General features: G+C 40.0%; 3 protein-coding genes across 3 annotated transcripts; 2 read left to right on the top strand and 1 right to left on the bottom strand.

Annotated features, from left to right (window-relative positions):
• The first annotated feature begins 1456 nt into the window (after positions 1-1456).
• Positions 1457-2919, top strand: fgfbp2a (fibroblast growth factor binding protein 2a). Its single transcript, XM_076149095.1, has 2 exons — positions 1457-2207; positions 2408-2919. Exon 1 carries the CDS (start codon positions 1522-1524, stop codon positions 2197-2199), a length of 678 nt encoding a protein of 225 aa, XP_076005210.1. The 5' UTR covers positions 1457-1521; the 3' UTR covers positions 2200-2207; positions 2408-2919.
• Positions 2920-4108: 1189 nt separating this feature from the next.
• On the top strand, positions 4109-5635 carry fgfbp1a (fibroblast growth factor binding protein 1a). The gene is made up of 2 exons (XM_076149141.1): positions 4109-4158; positions 4859-5635. The coding sequence occupies exon 2, from the start codon at positions 4871-4873 to the stop codon at positions 5531-5533; it is 663 nt and encodes a 220-aa protein (XP_076005256.1). The 5' UTR covers positions 4109-4158; positions 4859-4870; the 3' UTR covers positions 5534-5635.
• Positions 5636-10099: 4464 nt separating this feature from the next.
• Positions 10100-21505, bottom strand: anxa5a (annexin A5a). Its single transcript, XM_076149254.1, has 11 exons — positions 21385-21505; positions 19601-19695; positions 18332-18445; positions 17228-17318; positions 16217-16296; positions 15823-15873; positions 14628-14721; positions 12368-12463; positions 12100-12158; positions 11587-11709; positions 10100-10159 (listed from the first exon to the last, which is right to left on the bottom strand). The coding sequence occupies exons 1-11, from the start codon at positions 21503-21505 to the stop codon at positions 10100-10102; spliced, it is 984 nt and encodes a 327-aa protein (XP_076005369.1).
• Positions 21506-21799: the final 294 nt, after the last annotated feature.

The raw sequence follows: 21799 nt of genomic DNA, 5'->3' as shown, positions 1-21799 counted from the left end.
GATGATTATCTTCTTCTATAAGCTTAGTGCAGTATGAGAATACACACCAGCAGCAAAACCACACTCCGACTTATTCCTGCTCCTACAGGCGTCCATATATATCAGACCGTGTTTACTTCCACATCAATCCCTGTGCTGGAATGTCCAAAGTTTTTCACAAATAATCTTTGCTTGTTCACTGCGTTATTTTGCTCAGTACAGCCACAGCAGGACACCAACAATCAGTGGGATCTGCCACGTGGTAAATGTATACATTTATGGCCCAGTGGTATGGTAAAGTCTCGGGGAGTTATCTTATATAATCTTAAATATCGTACATTCCTTTAGTTAGATTTGGGAAATGCATTGTTGAAGGGCAGGAGGGTTTAAACTGGTTTGCATTCACACACACTTGAGGGCAGCATGGTGGTGAACAGGCTGCACACTGTGGGACACAAATACAGGGACAAGGAGTGAAAGAACGATTGTGTAGTGAAGTATGGTTGTAAGTAAGTGTTGCATATGAAACCTCAGTATGTTCACATGCATATTACAACTTTTATAATACTTATATATTAATAAAGGGATAAATAGTGAGTACAACACACTGACTGCCACTTCTCGTCTCAGGAATGAACATAAAAGTCTCGATCAGTATTGAGTTTCTCTCTGTCTCTAGTACTTGACATAGAAAACAGAGGCGTTTTAGAAGATTTAATCATTTATATTACAAATGAACATCAACAAACATCACTGTTGGTCCTTATGTATGAACCCTGGCAGAGACTTTTTAATTCTGTCCCCTCCTAGACGTCTTCCGGATGTGTTGATTACCGGCTCCTGCATCACTCACAATGAGACCTTATTTTTCTCCAGATGGGACCAATTGCGTGGAGAATAAAGCCACTTAACATCCCCCCAGACACACACACACACACACACATACACACACACATACACAATCTGCCCCTGCAAACCCCGACAACCTCCCCCCAGTCTCATATAGGCACGTCTTGTTCTTTCTTCATTGGCATGGCAATCGCTCACCGTGTTCCCCACTGAAAGGAACCTGCCATGTGTGTGTGAGTGCGTGTGTGTATGTGTATGTGTGTGTGTGATTGTGTTTCTTTGTGTTTGGAAGTAAATGATAGGTTATGCTGGATGATTGTGAGCCCTGACTGCTTTTTAAAACAAGCAAGAACTTGAGACGCACGTGCAGCTGAATTACGGAGCGCTGTGTTTGCAGGACGACACGTTACCTTCTGGCAAGCTGTGGTGCAATCGACAAACTTTCTTTTTTCACGTGTAACAGAATGTACTCTTTTGAATAAACGTCCTCTCTGGTCCCACATGTGACCTTTGGCTATAAGCAGAAACCATGAGTGATGTTTCACTGCTCCCCTCCCCTCTACGTTCTGTTGCTCTGACTTTTTTTTCACCTGAATTCCCTCTTTGTCTGCAAAGCCAATAAATAGCAGGAGAGTCTGTGAGCCTGTGCAGTCCCACTCTCCTCCTCCACACACTCAGCATCCATCTGAAACCATGTGGACACAGGCCAGCGCCCTGCTGCTGCTCGCTTGCTGCCTATGGCTGGCCGAAGCTCAGAGTGACGCCAGCAGGAGGAAAAGCATCTGGGAGGATCCCATCCAGTTCCAAACCAAGGCTAAGGACGTGTGCACCATGACCATCACCGGTCACGGGCAACTCACCAGAATGAGGTTATCGTGTCAAAGCAGCCCGCGTTCCTACTGGTGTGAATACGTGGGCAGACCTCAGATGTGTCGCTCGTATAGCAAAAACCCTCGTCACTACTTTGTCCAGCTGATGTGGAGTCTGAGGAAACTCAACAACGCCTGCCAGGCACCCAAAGCAATCAAGCCTCAAATGTGCAGCAAGGCAGGGGATGACTCTCAGATGCTCTTCTCATCAGCCTCCTTCCCCAGATCCAGGACAGACACCTCAGCAAGAACAGCGATCACACAAGCGGGACCAAAGCTAACAGCCAAACCTGCAAGACCAGAACCTCAACCTGAATCTACAAGACTGGAGTCAGCACGACAAGCTACAGGAAGGGTCACTGTGGTGAAGGCCACCAGACCAGTCGATCCACGGCCCACAGCACCTGCTGCAGAGAGCAAGGCTCAGAGGATGAGTCGACAGTACTGCTGGAGATCACTGCAAGGGGTCTGCACCTTTGTCCTCGGCTGGTTCAGGAAATAAAGAGGAAGGTGAGCACCAATACCAAGTTTCACTGTTAACCTGTTGTTTGTAGTTTATTATTTATGATAATGTGATGGACTGGTGGATTGTAGGTACTTTTTTATCAAATCACTTTTAGCATTTTATTATTTTTTGTCCTCTTCCATGATGTAACTGATGCATAATCATTTTAACCCTAGATGTGTTTCTCCCTCTGTTAAATTCACAGATTTGCAGTTCTAATGAAAATATCTTCAGACATTGGATTAAAGGCCCTTGGCGGGTTTATGAGTCCACAGCAGAGGAAGTTTAAATGGGAAGATATAACACTGCCATGACTTCCAAATGAACCGAAGCGTTTGCAGTTAACAGCATGTTCAGATCTGCAGAGGAGAAGAAAGTAGTTGGTTTATTACTTCCCAAATGTCACATCTGCAACAAATGCACTGTTTGACTTACATGAGCAAAATACAAAATGTTGTTTCTTATGAGGCTATGAGACTTTACATGCTGAAGTACATTCTTGAGAGAAAGTTTCTGCATCTTGATAAACGTTTGAGACAGCATACTGAACATGCAACACTTGGACGCCATTTACTTTTATTTATGTTTTGTTGTATGTACAGCCTTATTAAATCAATTATTATTACCTTGAATATTACACTGTTGGGACATTTGTATTTTTAGAATAAAAGGCTGATGTGTATTCCTTTTGTAATATGAATAAACATTTGTTATACATTTCTGTGTTTTGTAAATCAATTTCCTTGCTCCTTCCAGAAATATCTTCAATCATGAAAAAACATAAACATCAACCTGAGTGAATATATTATAATGTGACAGCAAAAAGGTTTATTATTATGAATCTATTGTAGTAGTAGAAGTAGTAATAGTATTAATGTTATAATAACTTCCTGCAATACCACATTTATCCTTTGGATGTCACTGCTGTCTTATTTCAAATCATTTGTCTTGTTTCTAAATATTTTCAAGGTGATTTACAATTAGCACACTGTGAAGACAGATGGTTCAATATTAAAACAAACTTATTTGCATTATCAAATGCCTCAAGACTCATTTAAACAAATCTGGCGAGAGTGTGGAGAGTGAGGAGTCCACTCCGCGGGTAAAAGCAAGATCAAATGTGAACTCTTGAAAGGTTTCTTGGCAATTTTGGTTGGGAAGATTAATTCCAAACAGCTTTGACACAGACTGTCAGACTGACACAGACCCCCCCCACCCCCCACCCTAACCTGGAAGGGCACGTACCAAATTTTAGACCTCTATTTTGAATGTAAACATGAAACCCTAACCCTGGCTCTAACCCCAACCCTAACCCCAACGCCAGCCTGATATCTGCACCCACACCCGTCACTAAAAATGTTCCACAGAAGCTTCACCAATCAACTCCAAATGAGCTTAGAGCACAGAAAAGTGCATGAAGTGGTTTTACTTTATACATTATGCACGGTGCACAATGCACATTTTGACTATTAATGTAATAAAGATGTAACTGTCGCAGCTGTACAACAAGTGTATATAGATGAAGTATGCACGGGAATAAGAGAAACAATTCATCAATGTATTAAATATAAATGTCAACTGTGAAAACAAACACATTTCTATTTTATAGAATACTATATAGAAGATGAACCAAATACAAACAAGCTTTCCTATATGAATATCTAATCATGTACCTTGTTTATGACAGGGCAGAGAACAGATGATGTCATGATAGTCAACGGCAGATTACATAAAGTAGTGCAATGTTGTAGTGGAGGCATTTTGCTTCCATTTCTCTTCAAATGTCCCCAAAGTCTGTGATTGGCTGAGAATTCTGAATTCCACTTATCAGCCCTCCATTCAGAGAGAGAGAGAGAGAGAGAGAGAGAGAGAGAGAGAGAGAGAGAGAGAGAGAGAGAGAGAAAGCTACAGGTAAAGACAACTCTGCTCTTCACGGCAAGACACAGACAAGCTCTGGTAAGTGAACTTATGATACTGAAATACTGCTTATGTAATAGGTAATGCACTGTTACTTCATCTGAATGTGTACTTATGATATATATGATATAGAAGCCTACACATACAAATAACTTAACTAACTAGGTATTTACAGCATATCATGTCTATAGTATAGTGTGTTTATGTGAGTCGTGCTGAATCTGAATGTTAGGGTTAGTAATGTCAGCAGTGTAATGACTTTATGATGCTTGATGATGATGATTTTATGCTATTACAACATTAATTCAATCATAAACCTACAATATTTATATACCATTCAACTGGGAAACAATGTATCCCTGAAATTATCTCATGATAATCAGAATCATGTTATCTTAATATCACCTTTCTGAACGGGGTTATAAAATAGTCAGAAGTCAAAAGGAGCAAATAAGAGAAAGTAAAGTAAGAAGTAAGTAAAGTAGAATTCATTTTCAATAAATGAAGGTCAAAACTAGGAGAAGATAAAGGAGCTACAAACTTTAAAAGTGTAGATAAGATGCTGAAAGGTGACACTGCCTTGGCCAGTTTGAGTTCATTATGTGCTTCGGTTTCATAGCTTGGAGCTTCACTGTGTAAAGCTTTACAAGTTAAAAAAAGAATCTTGAAAATGTTTGTTATGGGATTCTGTGACGAATTAGTGTGCAAAAATCTCAATCCCAAGTTTGTTCTCTTGTAGATTGTTACCTTCATGGCTCTCCGCACACACGTCACCATCCTGCTGCTCCTGGCTTGTATTTCCAATCAGCTGATGGCGAGCAGCTGTCAGAAAGCGGACGGACTGAGGGGACAGGGGATGGACGGGGTAAAAGAAAGGGACAGCACGGGACAGAGGGACGACCGCCATCCCAGATCTGTCTTGCCACTGCCCATCAAGGGGAAAGTGGTCACCAAAGACAAGTCTCAGTGTACCTGGGCTGCCACAGGCGAGGATCTATTCGTCCTCAGCGTCACCTGCAAAAAGGCAGACAGGATCTTCAGCTGTGAATACGTTGCCAGGCCGACCAGCTGTCCCCCGTACAGAGACAACGTCCAGCTGTTCTGGAAACAAATTGCCAGAGCCCTGAAGAAGCAGAAGAAGCTGTGCCAGGACTCAGACTCTCTGGTCAGGACGGGCCTGTGCAGACAGGCTCCCAGGGAGGCTCATTTCAGACTCACAGAGAGGAAGGCTGCCTCACCTTCCTCACCTTCCTCACCTTCCTCACCTTCCCCACCTTCCTCCCCATCCCCCACACCCACAGCTGTGAAATCCTGTCAGTCTGCGAACAGGAAGCTGGCAGAAGAGCACTGCAACACCTCCTTGATGAGCTTCTGCACATTCTTCTTCACTATGGTCCAGACTGGAGAATGCTGAGCTCAGAAACACCTTTTCTTTTTAACTTAAGTTTCAATTTCTGCAGTACACTTATAATATACACAATTATCTCTTCATTTTGTTTGGAATTGTTCCATTTGACTCAATAAATAAATATCTGTTTTCTATCTGGCGTTCATAAATTCCTTTGTGTTTGTGCGTTCGTACCAGATTGTGGTCTTAAGGTTTAAGAATGAATAAAACATGAGACAAGAGCAAATCATCTCAGGAAAACAGTCATATTGTAATAACACAATACAATACACTGTAAATGCTTTTTTCAAATTCAATAATTAATGATATCTTTGTTCACTATTTTCTAACAGACTATTTTGTTTTCCAGAATGAAATAGACACATATGTTGGAGCCTGTGTGAGTCCCTGCATGAGCAATTACCACTGAGGGCAGTCATTACACATTTAACCTGAGGGACTGTGCGTGTGTGTCTGTGTGTGTGTGTTTGTGTTTAAAGACTTAGCCTTAGCCTGCATTCCTTAGCTTTTGTAAGCTTCTGCACCGACATTCCCAAGGTAAAAAATTTGGAAATCCTGCAAATCAAACATGAGTTGCAGCATTAAGACGAATCAAAGTAAATGTCTGCTGTGTCGCACAGAAGGTCCCAACATAAAGGTTTAAAGTTCATTATTTAAGTCAAGTAAAACTGCAAATGTTAAACAAGAAGTTCAATCAGCAAGTTAAAAACAAATTGGATGCACTAATTCAACGGTTCCCAAACTTCTTGAACTGAAGAAAATTAAACTAAATAAGCACAAGCTCGCCAAAGCTACAGATCCTTTGGAGCAGAAAAACCTAATGTGACCCGAGGGTTGCCAGTTTGAATCCTCAGATCAGATAGTCCAGGAAAATCTGGATGAAAAGGGTGAATGAATGAATGAATGAATGAATGTAATACTATTAGAATAGTAATTAAAGTTCTCAAAATGTGAGGATTAAGTAATTATCTTGCTCTTATTTTGTACTATATGTAAATGGAAAGCTAATAATATTCAAGCTGATTTTATAAACACTGAGGCTGGACTCTGGAGGACTTGGAACAGGAAGTGAAGTGGCACTGACAAAGAGTAAATACAGTCACACACAAAAAATCTTAAAAGGGAATAAATGTCATTTTATTTTCATTTAAGTTTCCAAACTTTTAATATGCTTTAATGAACAAAAACACACTTGTGCTCCCCTTTGCTGCAGCACGACTGTGCACGCTGTTAAACTCCTAGAAAGCCCTGCTCTCTTCTGATTGGCCAGCTGTGTCAGGTCTGAGCTGGCAACACTGATTCTGAAAACTATTTAGTTTGTACATGTGCCAATGTAAAAATCCTACTATAGAAATGCTAACACAGACAGTGTGAGGAGCAAAGAGATCCGAGCCTCACGTGTGTCGTAAAGCTGCATTAAGGTGCTGTTTCATTTGGACTCCACTTATGTAAGTATTTTAATGCCCAAAAATGTCTCTCATTCAACCCAGCAGCATTTCAGCAAGTGCCTACATGATCCACACATTCTGTTCAGCCTTTCAACCGTAGCACACTCAGCCGGTGAGTGTGTTCAGCGCAGAGGTACAGTACATACAGTACAGTACATGTCAGGTATGATGCATGAGCCTATGCACATGTTTGATTATTATTGTATAGTATTGGCTTCTATTCAATGTTCCTCCCTGATCTAAAGGTGGCCTGATAGCTGGAGGCTCCTGATTGGCTGAGAGATGTGGGCCTTGGTCAAAACCAAACAATACACGTCTAAAGAGATTTAGACTTGGTGAACTCAAGATTATTAAGTAATAAGTGGAATGAATGAAACAGCACAAACACTGCATTGTTACAGAGGGATGAGGTGAGGGCAGGTTGGTGGCTGGAGTTTGAACTTGACACGAGATCTAAGGTCACATTTTCACATTAACCGTACGGAGTCTAAAAATTATTGTTTGTCATTTTACTTTGAATTGAACTTGGTTTTCATTTGCCTCCTAAAAATGTACTGCTTGTTAGACTTACTGGAAAGAATTCTGTAAAAACAATGTAAGAATCTGCAGTGATGGGGTAAACAAGGACAAGGATTGAGAGTCATTGTTGTAGAAAAACAAAGCATTAAGTAAGAAAAAAAGAAAATTATTGACCTTCTAATTGAATGTAGACAATGGAATCTCCAAAAACATTAAAATAAATAAAAAATCAGTGTCGACGGTAAAAGAAAGAATTCAAACAAAGTAGGAAAAATATAATTCTACAAAAAGTTCATGTATTGATCGTGCAATGTTTGAAATTCTCATTAGATACAAGAAAATTGTGCCATCCAGTTTTCTATTTCTATTCTAATGAAGCAAACTGAAGTGGCCAAGTCATCACCATCAACCACCCACAGACACATTCTGGTACTCATTTTGTACCATAGCAGAGATCTCATATAGAAGCCCTCAAAATAATGCAAACAAAACCTGTGACAATGCATCTATTGTGTCCTGGGTGCACAGTGGCTATGTTGATACTTGTTGCTGTACATATTGTACAGGGTGGGTACATCTTGTGCTCTGTACAATGTCATATGAGACGTTCTTAAGATGTTGGTTGTCAGTGCTGTATGTTCCTGAACTAAAATGACCTGACCTTGATCCTGATTCATTCCCTCAATAAAGATGTAATCCATGGAATCAGTCCAGATTGCAGCGTTTAGAATGAATGTGGCCACTCAATAGGTTTACCTCATTTGAATTAGTGCAGCTCTAGTCAATAGTTAATACCGCCTTTCATATGGGAGCAAAGTCACTCAGTAATTAAGTGCAAAACCGCGTATATGAAGTCAATATACAATGAGAATCTTGTGCAATGTGGCCAGAGAAATGGAACTGCAGCGTCCTGACCTAAACCCAAAAACAGAGGGAAGGTAATCTACACTTATAAGCTGTTTGAAGTGATGTGGAGAAAACACAAGAGGAGGAGAGCAGATGTTTGACGGGGGAAACGTGCCAATACATGAAAGCACTTTCTAACCTTGAGGTGGTTTGTGACGTCATAACACAAATTGGAGCAGACAGATTTATTGAAAAGGGGGCTCAAGATCTCATCGTTATAATATCGCTTGTGTTTATGTTGTGGAATATATGCATGTGTCTAAGTGATCGTTAGGACTCAGACACTTGTTTACTCTGTGTACAAATACTGAGACGCTGCTTCAGTCTGCACATCATCAGTAGGTGTTGGATTTATGTTGATTGGCTGATGGGAGCAGAAGGTCACATCACGATCAAAGCTTTAATGTCTTCGGGCTCACAGCCATGGAGACTTTGGCAGTCTTAACAAATGCAAACACAAGTTGTGTGTTGATTTAAACTCACAGAACTTTATTTTAAATTATAGCTCAGAGCCAAAAGTTTCCGACAAGACTAAATACTTAGAGCAGGGAATGTTGTACAAAATGATCCACAATACATCAAGCTTATACACTGGAGTATGGAGCCCTGGACGTTTCTATGTCATTAAAAATTGATCTAGCTTTAATGAAACAATGGAATGAGTTGATACAGAGGATATGAGTCATACTGATGATAAACCATGTGAAGAAAAATGACTTTGCTGCCACCTTGTGGTGTAACTTCTGCTAAATTCTCAGAATTTCCATTTATTGATCTACATTTAGGTTTGACATCAGTCACCATCATGCAGAAAGACTTAGAGGCAGCAAATGACTCTATGAGTGAACAAATGTCTAATAGTGTCTCATTACTTATTAATCACTGACAGTTGCGTTTGGAATTCAAGTCCAGATCAGATCATTTGTAATTAATGAGAGAAGAGGAGCTGCAAACATGAGAACTTTAATAATTCAGCAGTGGCTTTGTGTTTGTTTGTGGCTTTATTTGCATTTAACACTCGCAGTGAGCACCAATAAGGTGACAAAGACGTGCAAACAGACACTTTCAGTTAATTTTTCCAAACACATTGAAAACAATAATATTGACCACAAACCCTCTGGGGTCGGAAGTCTTTGTTTTAAAAATCATTTTCCTTTTCATTAAATGTGTCTTTTGTTTGACACCTATGAACTTGCACAGTAAAAAAAATTTGGAACATTCTTGATTCTGGAGAAAAATCTAAATATTTGGAAATGAATCTACACATTTTTTCCAGTTGCAATTGAAAACTTTCTTTATTCTACTGTTTCTTGACTTCCTACTCCTTTCTAGAATAAGAGATATAACAAAATCAATCATTAAAACATTGAATTCAAACAAAAATTGAATTGAAAATAATGTTTTGGTTTAATTTGAGCAAATTCTTCCACACCTGATTGTCCCACTATCCTTCACTTTTGCTCTGAAAAAGCTTTAAACTAAAGAGGGTTATAATCCCAACTACACCACATGAATATATTCCATCTGCTGTTCATAAACTCATAAATCAGAATGACAAATTGGTAATTCACACTAATTCAATCAATAGCAAGCAAAGTCAGAAATAATCGATCAATAAACCCATCTCCTACAGCTTTGTCTGGCAGCAGCATTGTGACTCATCATGCCGCTGTATATCATGAAACTAATTATTAAGTTATTAATCATTCCCACCGCAGAGATACAGCAAAGCCTTCTGGTAGTCGCCGTCTGTGTCCTCCTGCAGAACAACACAGAGTTAAGAAGATCCTCGAGAGGAAACCGACCAGGATGATCAGAACTTTTTATTCTACTGAATAATGCACAACTTCATTGTCATAAACCAAACCCAAAATTTCCACAAATTCAATTTCTTCCTGTTAATTTCACAAAAGAGATTTTCTGTCATCAGTTTGTTGCAACATCACTATAATTAGTGTGTAGAGAACTGCTGCTTTATTACACTGTGTCCTGTTTAATCACTCAAGGAGACAAGCGCAAATTACTTCAATTCAAACGTACAAAGTACAAAACGTCTATTTTTGGTGTAACATTTTGAGATGTCGTTGCCGTGGTGTTTTGTCCACAGAAAAGGTTCTAAATTGCCACAGAACATTTCGGTTTTTGTGGATATTTGCTGCTATCTATCACAATAAATGTTTTAGAGATGAATTCCTGTTGCTAATGGAAATGGTCGTTATTTTCTCATTCATATTAGCTCATTATTATTCCCTATACAACGTTCCTGCCTTATGTTTTCATTTGTCAGTTAATTAGCAGAATTACCTACTTTGGTGAATGAACTCATTAAATTTTGGTGTGGATCCAGATCCAGGTCGAGATCTGGATACAAATCTGGATCTGGTCAATTAAAATATGTTCTCTTTTATAGTTTAGGGAGATATTAATGGAATCTCTTCAACAATGGCGGAACTGTTCTGGCAGGAGCTCTGTTGTTGATGATGGTGGTGGTGGTGGTGGTGGTGGTAGTTATTTGTGCCATATTAACCCTATAAGCACTTGACTGCTGGATAAATAAAATGCTTTTCTAACCACCAGTTTAAAGTCTGGCTGTACTATCCATACTCTCTGCTACCATCTAGTGGTAATTGAGTGTTGATATAGGCATGAATGGTTGTCTAAGGCCTTAAAATGTTTTATAAATGTAATAACTTAAAAACTATGATCTAGATCCACCTGAAAGTCTGTCACAATGTCCCAAAGCCCATGACTCACCTCTCTACAATAATAAATAAACACCTGTCAAGAATTTTTCAGTTATCTTGCTAAAATATTCTACTTCAATATGTCCAGGATGTGACAGCATTACATTTATTACATCCCTATGGCAGAAATGAACTAAACCTGTTGTTTTTGTGATTATATGCCCGAAAAAAGAATAACCCCTTAATTATTTAAGCTTTTTCTATTGCGCAAATTGACTTTGTTGGAGGTATGAGCTCTAATGAATGCCTTTCTGGATGTATCATTTTTTTAAATCACATGGCACTACTTATCACATCTGTACAAGCCGCTTGCCTCTCCTCTTCATCACTCTGCACTGACGTAACCAGTGTATGAACAATATACCTGTTTGGAGTAGAGATTGAAGAGAGAAAGCTACTGGATGTTTGTGCATGATGATGGTTGTGCCATAGTGAGTGGTACCTGGATGGTGGTGTAGAGAGAAGACCCGTACGTCTTTTTGAAACAGGCCCTGATGTCCAGCATGTCCACTTCGCTCCTTGACACCATGATTCTCGTCAGAGTGTCGTCATCAGTTCCAGCACGCTGAACACAGAAACAACAACAACAACAGCTCGAGTTAATGATCTGTGAAACCTGTTTTTCAGACTCTTCATCAAGCTCTCTGAAATGACTCTCCTTCTGTGTGGCTTGGAGGAATTTCTGTGGAGCCAACTATTTCTAAGAAATAGTTCTCATAATTTATTGAACCTAACACAGGAACTGAGTGACATCTGAGAAGACCTCAAGTCAAAACATTTAATAAATTATAGTGGGGGTAACGGTAAGCAAGCAGGACAGCCTGACACACAGGAAGCACACATTGATCAAGCAGAAATGCAAGAAACTGAGTATTTGAGTCATTTAGAGATGAAAATATGTAAAAAATGAATAAATAAAAAAGAATTACAGCCAAGGTGAAGCACAGACACTTACCCTCATAGATTTATACAGAGACTCAGCAAAGAAAGCTGGAACACTCCTGACGCACTTCACTGTGTGAGGAAAAAAAGTACATTGAATTTTTGTCATGTTAATCTGACCCTGGATTGGTTTGATTTACAACTTTATATAACAGTATTGATTCTGACTCAAGCATCACCACACTGTGTTTCATGCTTGTCAGTAAAACCTCCACAGAGACTAAACAGGCGAGTCTTTACGGTCCAGTGCTCAGGATCAACCTGCTATCATCAAGACTCACCAATAGCCACCATCAGGTTCTCCAGATTCCCAGTGGTCTCGCCTTTAACGCTCTCCTCTATGTCAGTGTTGGCGATCTTCTTGTAGGCATCAAATACTAAGGAGGACAAAACAAAGGAAGAGATGAATCAGGGCATTTAATTCAATTTAAGAGCAATAAACAACTCCTTAGTGTTAGAAAGATTCTGCCCCGTTTAATAGACCTGTGTGCTGACTAAAACCTAAATTACGTGTTTTGAAATTAGCTTTCTATGTACATGTGATCCTGAATGTACACAGTCCTTTAAGCAATTGTTTTTACTAGGATGGTTTCCAGATTATCTTAAATGTACCAAGAGGTAGCGGACAAATGTGATAGATGTTCGAACTCGCACAGCAATCTAAGCCACATGATTCTTCTTGGCCCCAGGTTACGCAATTACTGGTTACTTCAACACAATGTCCACCATTTTGGGAATGCAGTTTCTACCTTCCCCTCATATCACCATCTTTGGATCTCCACTCAACTCCCGCCAACTTAACAGCCGTCTGGGCGCCGTCTGCTTTTACAATGGAAATCCCTCAGCCCTCCCTCTGCCTCACAATGGCTGAGGGACACAATGTTTTTTCTTAAACTCGAGAAAATCAAATACACAATGAGGAGACACACAGAGTCACCAAGTTCTATCGTAAACGGTAACCATTTCTTTCCTACTTTACATATTTACAGGCTATGCCAGAACAATGACTGGAACAACCGAATAGTTTCTTTATCGCAGACGGGACAGGATGGATGTCTGTGAAAGTGGGTTTGTGTGACTGCTGGGGTGGGGGGGTGTGTCAGGTCTTTGGGGAGGATTTCTTCACTTTTTGTTTTTCTCCTTTCTCCCTCCCTGCGTCTCCCCCCTTTTTCTTTTGCTCTTTTTCTCCCATCACAGCCCATGATGCGATCCCGAGCTGATGGTCAAACTAACGACACTGATGTCATCTATTGTGTTATTTCTACATAACCTTTGATGGCTGTGGCTTTCTGCTGTCTACCTCTGCCTCTCTCCCCTATTATACACAACCCCACTGTGCTTGTCAGTAGCCAGAGTCACCGTCTCCTCGTCTCCTTATACATTTTGTTGACATGTGTATGACATTCCCAAGGTCCCAATCAACATTTCTTTCCTTCTTTTGTCCTTCTCTCTCATTTCCCCCTTCTCTCTGTACATAAAACAACAATCTCCAAAATGTCTCATAGCTATCTGCTCATTGTCTTGTCAAATGCTTTCTTCAAAACTAAAACACATATGTGAAATATATCATAGCATCCTTTATCTGGTGATTCACATCTCTAACACAAGCCGCAACAAATTAATGAAATTAACAATGACTGATAAATTATGAGCTTGACACAGTGCTTTTGGTGGAAACATCTGCATTATATCTGCATCATTATGAATATTATAACCTACAAGTTCCAGTGGTACCCAAGGGTCTGTCCCTTCAGACTCCCACCTCTTGTCAAACATTCAAAGTATCTTTGGAACTTACTTTGCCTTGAACAGTCAAGAAAAGAACCGCTATGTAACTGGGATGAAGTCCAACCACCATCGTTTGGCAGATTGGAGTAACAGCTTATCAATCAGCCATTTTTATCCAGCAGCACATTCATGCATACATTTATTAACTCATTTGGCATTTTATCCAAAGTCCAAATTTTATCCCAGCAACACTCCCACAACAGACTCATGGGTCTGAGAAACAAGAAAAGAAGAAATGTATTTCCAGACATTGGGTTTAGAAAGCAGAGTTTGCTAACCTAGATTGCATGAAAATATGGATTTTCTTCATCCAAAAACCAAACCTAGATCAACTCTAGGGAGGTTACTATGGCAACATATGCCTGGAAGCTAAAATGAAGGTGCTTCAGCCGGTCTACAGCATCTGAATGAGTTGTTAATGATTCATTTGACGTCAAAGCTGAAATAATTCACAGAGGCGATGTGACCAAGTTAAATAAATTATGGGATTTGCTATTTCAACACCAACACCGCTCTGTACACTCACCGACAATATCAATATTTTCCTCACATTTCAGATGTTACACATTGTAGATTCGTCTCAGGTCTGGAGAAAGTTTTCATTGAGTTTTTTGGTCAGTGGGAGGCAGGCAGAGACACACACACACACACACACACACACACACACACACACACACACACACACACACACACACACACACACACACACACACACACACACACACACACACACACACAGACAAAAACACTCACCTTCTGTGAGATGTTCAAAGCTCCTGTTGCCAAGAATTGTAATGAATTTTTCCTCATCTGTGCCAAACTTGCCTTCACCAGCCTCATACAAGTCCTGCAGTCACACAAACACACACAAACACAGGCGTACACACACACACAGCAGAATTATGAAGACTTATTTTAACACCCAGATAGAACAGAAATGACAGCACTGAAAAGTTGCTGTCATGAGAGAAAAATGACATTGTGAAATTGTATAGTCACACATTCATGGCTTTGCATGTGATGTTATTATTATATATAATAATCTGATATGTTACCAGTCAAATAGGAGCGTCAGCATGGTGATATGGTGGATCACTATTGAGGTTAATTCCTAATTCACAGCTCAATTGAAATAATGGAGCCTGGCTCTGAACAAACACATTTTTCAATACCCAGAGGTTATATTGTATGATATTCAAACTGATCGACTCGTTCACAAAGAGCACTGTGATCATCCTTTAGCTCCTGATTGTACAGGAAACGTCTGCAACGAATACAATCTTTGACATGGTGACCTTTCAAAGAAGATGGAGACATTTAATAATTTCATCCCTGTAGCAAAGATGTCATCTTCCTGTTTTCATATTCTGTTCTTTTTCATTTTCTGAACATAAATAAAGCAAATACAACATGTTGGTTGTCTAATGTCTGTATCAGGTTTTAGTAATTACACATGGGACACTTATTTGTTGTCACCCACAGATCTCATCACTCTGCAAGCAGTAACCTTTACTCCTCTACTGAGCGACGTCACTAGGAAGTCGTACCCTCAGCATGTGCGGTGAAGTGTGTTAGAGTTACAGAAGTGGCCTGCTAACGTTACAACCTCAGCACGCAGAAGCAACAGCAACCCCGGATGAGAGTCATGTATGGGAGAAGGATGCTGGATTTGCCAGGTGAAGAACGCGATCAAGCAAAACTCTTGTTATGTGCTGTGAAAATAAGATTTGGCAAAAAATTGTCAGAGCGCCTACACAGGGGCTAAAGATACTAACAGGGAGAACGGACGAGCTAGAATAACGAAGGTCTCAAGTGTGACTGGAGTGTGTTTTCAATACTGGATGGTGTTCTGATCTGCCCAAGATGTCATGAAGTGACCAGGTGGAAATACACTCAAAAACAAAAACAGCAGCTCTCGTGTGTGTTTGATCATCTTTTTAATTCTTACCTGTGCATCTTTCTGTATCTTATCCTCATCTATCCCCTCCTCTCGGGCCCCCTTCACAGCAGACAAACAAAAAACACAAACAGGTAGAAGGAAAACAAAAGCTAGGTCAGGTTGGATGGAAACAAAATGACGTCACACCCGCTAATAGCTTCTAATACCTGTAACGCCTTGGAGATGACAGTATCCTCTGCCTACACTGAGATCCTAGCATGCCACGAAGATTACATTTCTGTCTGTAAAACCAAACTCGAGATGCTATCTATACACACCGCAATCCTGTCTCCGTCTCCTCCCCTTCCCACGACCTGCACCAAAACCGCTCATGACTTTGTAATGGAGTCGCCGGCTTCTCATTATCAGGAGAGGAAATATAAGTCCTACTAGCCCCTCATACCTGCAGGAGGATCACCAGCAGTTTCTGATAGTACCCTGATGTGTCACCGCAGACGTCTTTCTCCAGCTTGCTGCCAAACTCTAGAGGAAAGAGGAGAAGAGGAGAAGGAGAAAGATTGTTTACACTTCCACTCACAGCAGCCATTAACGGTTGCATCGACCCCAGTGGGCCGTCCTCCATTTTGCAGCGGGGGCCTCCAACAGCAGATTTGATTAGCGCTGCCTTCCTCCTTTGTCCAGATCAAATAAACTGCCCTCTTTGCCTTTGGCCCTCCATGCTTTGTTTGTCACATACTAGTTTCCATTATGGTTTATTGCAGTTCAGGGCAGGTATGTTGGAACAGTGCAGGTGGGGCACCCGAACATTTTGGCAGCGTTCCATTTGAGTGGGACGGGGTGTTAAAAAAGGCCCGATGACAGGAATATACACACAACCAACCGCTCAGGATTACAGTGGAAAATCAAAGAGAGATGCACCATCTGCTGTGAATAGGTTCAGGTCAACAATAATGCACTGGAGGAACAGGAACTCCATACTAGACGAGACATTTATGTTGCTTTTGGACGCATGACAGCTACTTTTTCTATGCTTTTTAGTTAAGTGCACTTTAAGTCCCCGCTCTCCAGAAATAATCCGTCGTCCAATCAGCATGGTTGTTTATGGATATATGTGTTAAGATGCAGATCCAGATGTAAAATGACCAACTTCTCAACATTTAACATCCATCTTTGGAGGAGATATCACCTGCCTCATCGCTTTTCATGTTGTTATTACATCATGTTCTCAAGTTGCAGTATTTGAACCACAATGCTCTTCTACTTTAGGGGAAATCAATTATTATAGGATTTTTTAAAGGAATTATTTAGCTTTGACAAAGAAATGTAATCCATAGAAACACTAGATAGACATACATTGAGATTATTATTATGATTATGATTATTTGTTGGCGTTAGCATATTTTGTTCATGACTGCAATTTCACAATGTTGAATGATTTTGGTCAGTGATTCACCTTTCTTGTAAACTTTGATGACATCTTTCATCTCTTCACCGGTCCTGGAGGCCAGGATCTCAATCAACACGTCGTCATCAGTCCCAGCTCCCTGAGGAACCACACACACACACACAGCATGATGAAATACAGTATGTGTACATTTTGTATTGTAGTGCAACCTCACTGCATCTCATCTCATCTTCTCCTAGATACTACGGAGGAATTTAATGTAAAATATAATATTAGAGACATACATTATACTGTGCAGATTATCTTAAATAAGTAAATTCTGTTTAATATTCCAGTACGGAGGAGAATTATCTTTCAGGCTAAATTCCGATAAAAACTGACAAATGGAGCTGTGGGTTTAACATCACGACCAGTTTAGGAATACTTTGTCCTCACATTGATTTAGCATTTAATTCACTGGTAATGTAAAGTATAATGAGAAGGGTGAAAAGTCCAATTTGCATTTTGTAAGAGGATCCAGAGTTTGCTAATTGTGTCTGCGCGAGCCTTGATTGCGACATCAGATCTGAGTATGCCATGCATGAAATGTTTTGTCCCATCAGACTAATAAAATGGTTGATGTAGCCTGCAGCACCAACAAAAACATGGTGTTTGCTCAGATGCTGTGCCTCCAATTTGGTGGCACAAGTTAGTAATTTGAGCAGTGTTACAAGTGTGACAGATAGATTCAAACGAGACAAGTAATTCATAGCTTTAACAACCACCCGGGGTCTGAAAACCCGCACCAAGCACTGGAGACTGAACAATACGAAGGGTGAGCAATCTTGACTTCCAGCTATACAAAGACAATCAGATGAAGGCAGGGTAGATCTAATAAGACACAGCCTCAGCCTCTGACCTTTAATAGACCTGGAGCAGATACAGACAGGCAAGGTTAGAGGATTTATGGAAATGACACTATATGAAAGATGATTTTCATTATACAGAACTGCCCACACAGCATGTAAACAGTGTGCTGTGTGTGCTGTGTGTGCTGTGTCCAGTGATGTGTCTCCCATTGGCTATAAAGAGTCAGATAAGCTCTTATTGTTATCAGTTTCCAAAGGCCCATGTTTCTACTGTAGTTAGTACAAAAAGATGATCAGAAACTACCTTTATTGCTTTGTGCAGTTTGGTGGCGTCATAGAGGACAGGGGGGGTCATCAGGGCCACGATCAGGTTCTCAAACAGCCCACCCAGCTCCGATTTCAGTGCACTGACCAGGTCCTGTACGGGGGGGAAATGGCTAATGGTGAGAAAAACCACAAATAATAATAATTGTATTTGTATTGACCTCCAAGTGGAAATGTTTTAAAATGAAAGAAATCAGATGAACATTATCAATGAGCCATCATCTCTCCTCACGGTCAGACTGGTGCTGCTGTATCCATTCACACTCAGAGCTTTTACCTTCATATCACACACTGGATTTCAACTAATATAGCTGCACTTTGAAAATAACAAAGGGGATCACTGGTTATGTGTTTTAAAAGATGTCATAGAACATGTGAGCTGATAATGAATGAATAACTAGGACAAATATAAAAGCATTCAAAATTCTCACTTGAATGAAGAGAAGAGAACATAGGGGGGAAAAAATCTATATTTTCTTTTCAGTTTATACCCTTGAAGCACTGGCCAATGCTGAGAGTGTTAGACTGGGCTGCATTTGAAATTGATTTCTATATGCACTCAATCACATATTAAGAGATTGCTGCAGAATGTATGGATGTGTGTGATGTGAATAGTGTGTTTGTGTATAAAAAAACCGTAGACGCTGCTGTTTGGTCAATGCCTTCAATATTCAGACTAACAAGCATCTTTTAAGACGCAACCAGTTTTTGAGTTTCAATGTCTCATTTTTTATCTGAGACCTAAGAAATGTCAAATCAAACTAAGAGGTTTAAATAAAGTATTTACTATAAAACAAACCAAACATTCCCATTTCTTGACTTGCCTTAGCAACAAAAGAAAAGGTATCCAGAAGCACTTTCAGTCTGACAATTTGTGTTGAGCCAAATAATAAAATTACTAATTTAGGTCTCAATATTAAACCTGCAGTAATTCTGGAAGAAATGCAATTTCCTGTTTGTCCGGTTAGTGATGGATAGGCTTGAGATCACTGAAGGTGAATGTTTCCCTTACAAGCCCATGATCATTCTTGTTCTAGCCTAGAGCAAATGAACATAATGAATAGGGAGTAAGAGAAAAAGGAAACCGAAAGCCTAACTACACTTATTTACAATAGCAATAGCAGTTCTTGCCCTGAGCGTCATGCTGGTAATGTTAGTAAGTGAGGACAGCTATGATCTGTAACCGTCCATTAGTCTAACTGCTGTTTGTCATCGTCTCTCTGTTCCATTCCCGGCGGACTCGGTTTACCTTTCCGTAGGCCTTTTTGTACGCTGCCTTAATTTCCTGGCGTTGATCATTGCTTCGTGCGGACAGAATCATCAGGATGGCATCTTCATCCGTACCTGCTCCAGAATTCAAAATGAGCATGGATGTGGAATACTGCCCTTCCAGCAATCAGACCAGTGTAAATGAACAACAACATCAACCTTCATTCCATTCCACATTCACAGTACACAGCTGCCATTCCGTATATGAGGATGCTCTCCATAATCTCCTTATTGAGGACAATTGACTCCTTTCAATATACTTGGAAATGAGAAATTGACCTTTTAAAGCAGGAGATGAGCAAATGAAAGGATGGGTGAAGCTGATGATCTCATAATCAATAGCCCTTGAAAGTCACGAGCAGCTCAGGGAAAACAGCCGAGATAGACAAACAAGAAAAGGAACAATAGGTGGCATCTCCTCAGAGCATCGACGCGCTACTTGAGTCTGAGGGGGAAATGCCACAAAGCCCTAATGAGCTCTGATGACAGCTCAGACTATAGATAAGTGGACATTTCCTAATTACACTTATTGTGAAAGTTCCAAAGCAATCAGGAAGCGTAAGAGAGAGATATTGACACTACAGAAACAGGAATTCAAGAGTTTCTAGAAGCTGCTTTCAGATTATTCAGTTTCATTTGTCTGACAAGGAAAATAATCTTATAAAGCCTCAATCACTAGTTTAGTGTTAGTGTCATTCAAAGTCTGATGAGTGTATGAGTGTGGAAGGAGGATTGGCCGGTTGCCACATAAATATAAAATGATTTGGCTTATTAACTGAATCAGAATCATTCTCAGCTTGTCATCATTTTCTGTTATCGAGTCTTGAAAATCGTTTTGTCATTTTTCTTTAAACCGTTTATCAGTTTTCAGCATAAATGAGCATCAGGATCTTTGGGAGAAAAGGATATTTAGGCTGATCATTGTGCTAGACTCAAGAAAATTACATTTGATGCAAGAAATGTCTTCATCACGTTATTGTCAGGTTGTTGTTTTCAGGCTCTGGCTTAACCAGCAAACCTCTGTGCCTGTATTTTCAGTTATAAGTTGCTTAAATGAATTGGATTAAAAGACAAATGACCTTGTGTCCACCATCTTTCACTTGCTTCAACAGCGTTAATTCAGCTCCATTGCTTATATGGAGCTAAACAGATACAGCACTTCAACCCATTAACTTATTTATTTGATTGAAACTATAGATTTCCTTTCCTTTTTTTTTTTTGTGCAGTTGCAGAAGAGAGCTTGATGGTGAAACCCTGTCAAGTATGCTTCTAATTCACTGATCATCATCAGGCCCATTGATTTACATTAATGACTGCAGATGGAAGTTGTAATTACAGCTCGTCTCAGTCAATCTTTTCCTGCAGAAAAATTGGGTCAAAGGTTAAATAACCGAAGGCGAATGCAAATCATCTGATGTCATGCTCCAGATTATGTTACTGATTATTAACGTTGTAAAAGAAAAAAGCATAAAGCTGATTTAGTACTTGGGGTCTTAGTGCTTATAAACTGATGTAAGATGTAAGTGATGTTTCATTGATTTGAGCTCCTAACACATCTACTTCCAGGAGATTCAGTACAAATCTCTGGCATCTCTTCTCTTAACTCACAGATTCTCCAAACGATAAGGATGGACGTCTCTGGAGAGGTTGTTTACTTTCACATGTCAATACTGCACTGTCTGAACAATGACTTACTGTACTGCAGTGGAGTAGCATGCAGTGTGAGAGCAGTTTGAGTGGATGGGGGTGAAGGAGGGCACTCACCGATTCCTTTCATGGCTTTGTGGAGAAATTCGGCATCGTGCTTGGCGTTGAAGCTGACAAAAGGTCTCACGCTCCCTCTGTACGCCTGCAAGAAGACAACAAAAGGGACAAAACAGTTCATTAATACTTCATGAACGTTGTGTTATGTGTTTCTGTGCCTTTGTTTAGGAAAACTGCGGCGAGTATCAGCTTAGCATGGATATTTACATGTGTGTGTGTGTGTGTGTGTGTGTTGATTGGACCATCTATCTCATGAACAAAACTAATGGTGTTAGTGTTCACCTTTGATTGTTTTATATACCCCAAGGATTAGCCAATGCTGAGACCTTCCACCTCTAATAGCATCATTCATCACTGACATGTTTACAGAAACTTCATAAAATACTTTCTTTCTTTCTTTCTTTCTTTCTTTCTT

Source organism: Genypterus blacodes, unplaced genomic scaffold (assembly GCF_046128005.1).
Source record: "Genypterus blacodes isolate CSIRO-AG114 ecotype Tasmania unplaced genomic scaffold, CSIRO-AGI_Gbla_v1 ptg000044l_1, whole genome shotgun sequence".
NCBI lineage: Eukaryota > Metazoa > Chordata > Actinopteri > Ophidiiformes > Ophidiidae > Genypterus > Genypterus blacodes.
This window is presented reverse-complemented; position numbering and strand designations above follow the sequence as displayed.

Bases quoted from the DNA above. Each gene is read 5' to 3' on its own strand.
- anxa5a (XM_076149254.1), bottom strand. From the start codon at position 21,505: ATGAACTGTTTTGTCCCTTTTGTTGTCTTCTTGCAGGCGTACAGAGGG. The intron at 17,319-18,331 runs GTAGTTTCTGAT...GTGGTTCCTCAG, and splicing joins AACTGCACAAAGCAATAAAG to GGAGCTGGGACTGATGACGA. The intron at 11,710-12,099 runs GTAAGTGTCTGT...TTCTGTGTTCAG, and splicing joins CTCTGTATAAATCTATGAGG to CGTGCTGGAACTGATGACGA.
- fgfbp2a (XM_076149095.1), top strand. From the start codon at position 1,522: ATGTGGACACAGGCCAGCGCCCTGCTGCTGCTCGCTTGCTGCCTATGG.
- fgfbp1a (XM_076149141.1), top strand. From the start codon at position 4,871: ATGGCTCTCCGCACACACGTCACCATCCTGCTGCTCCTGGCTTGTATT.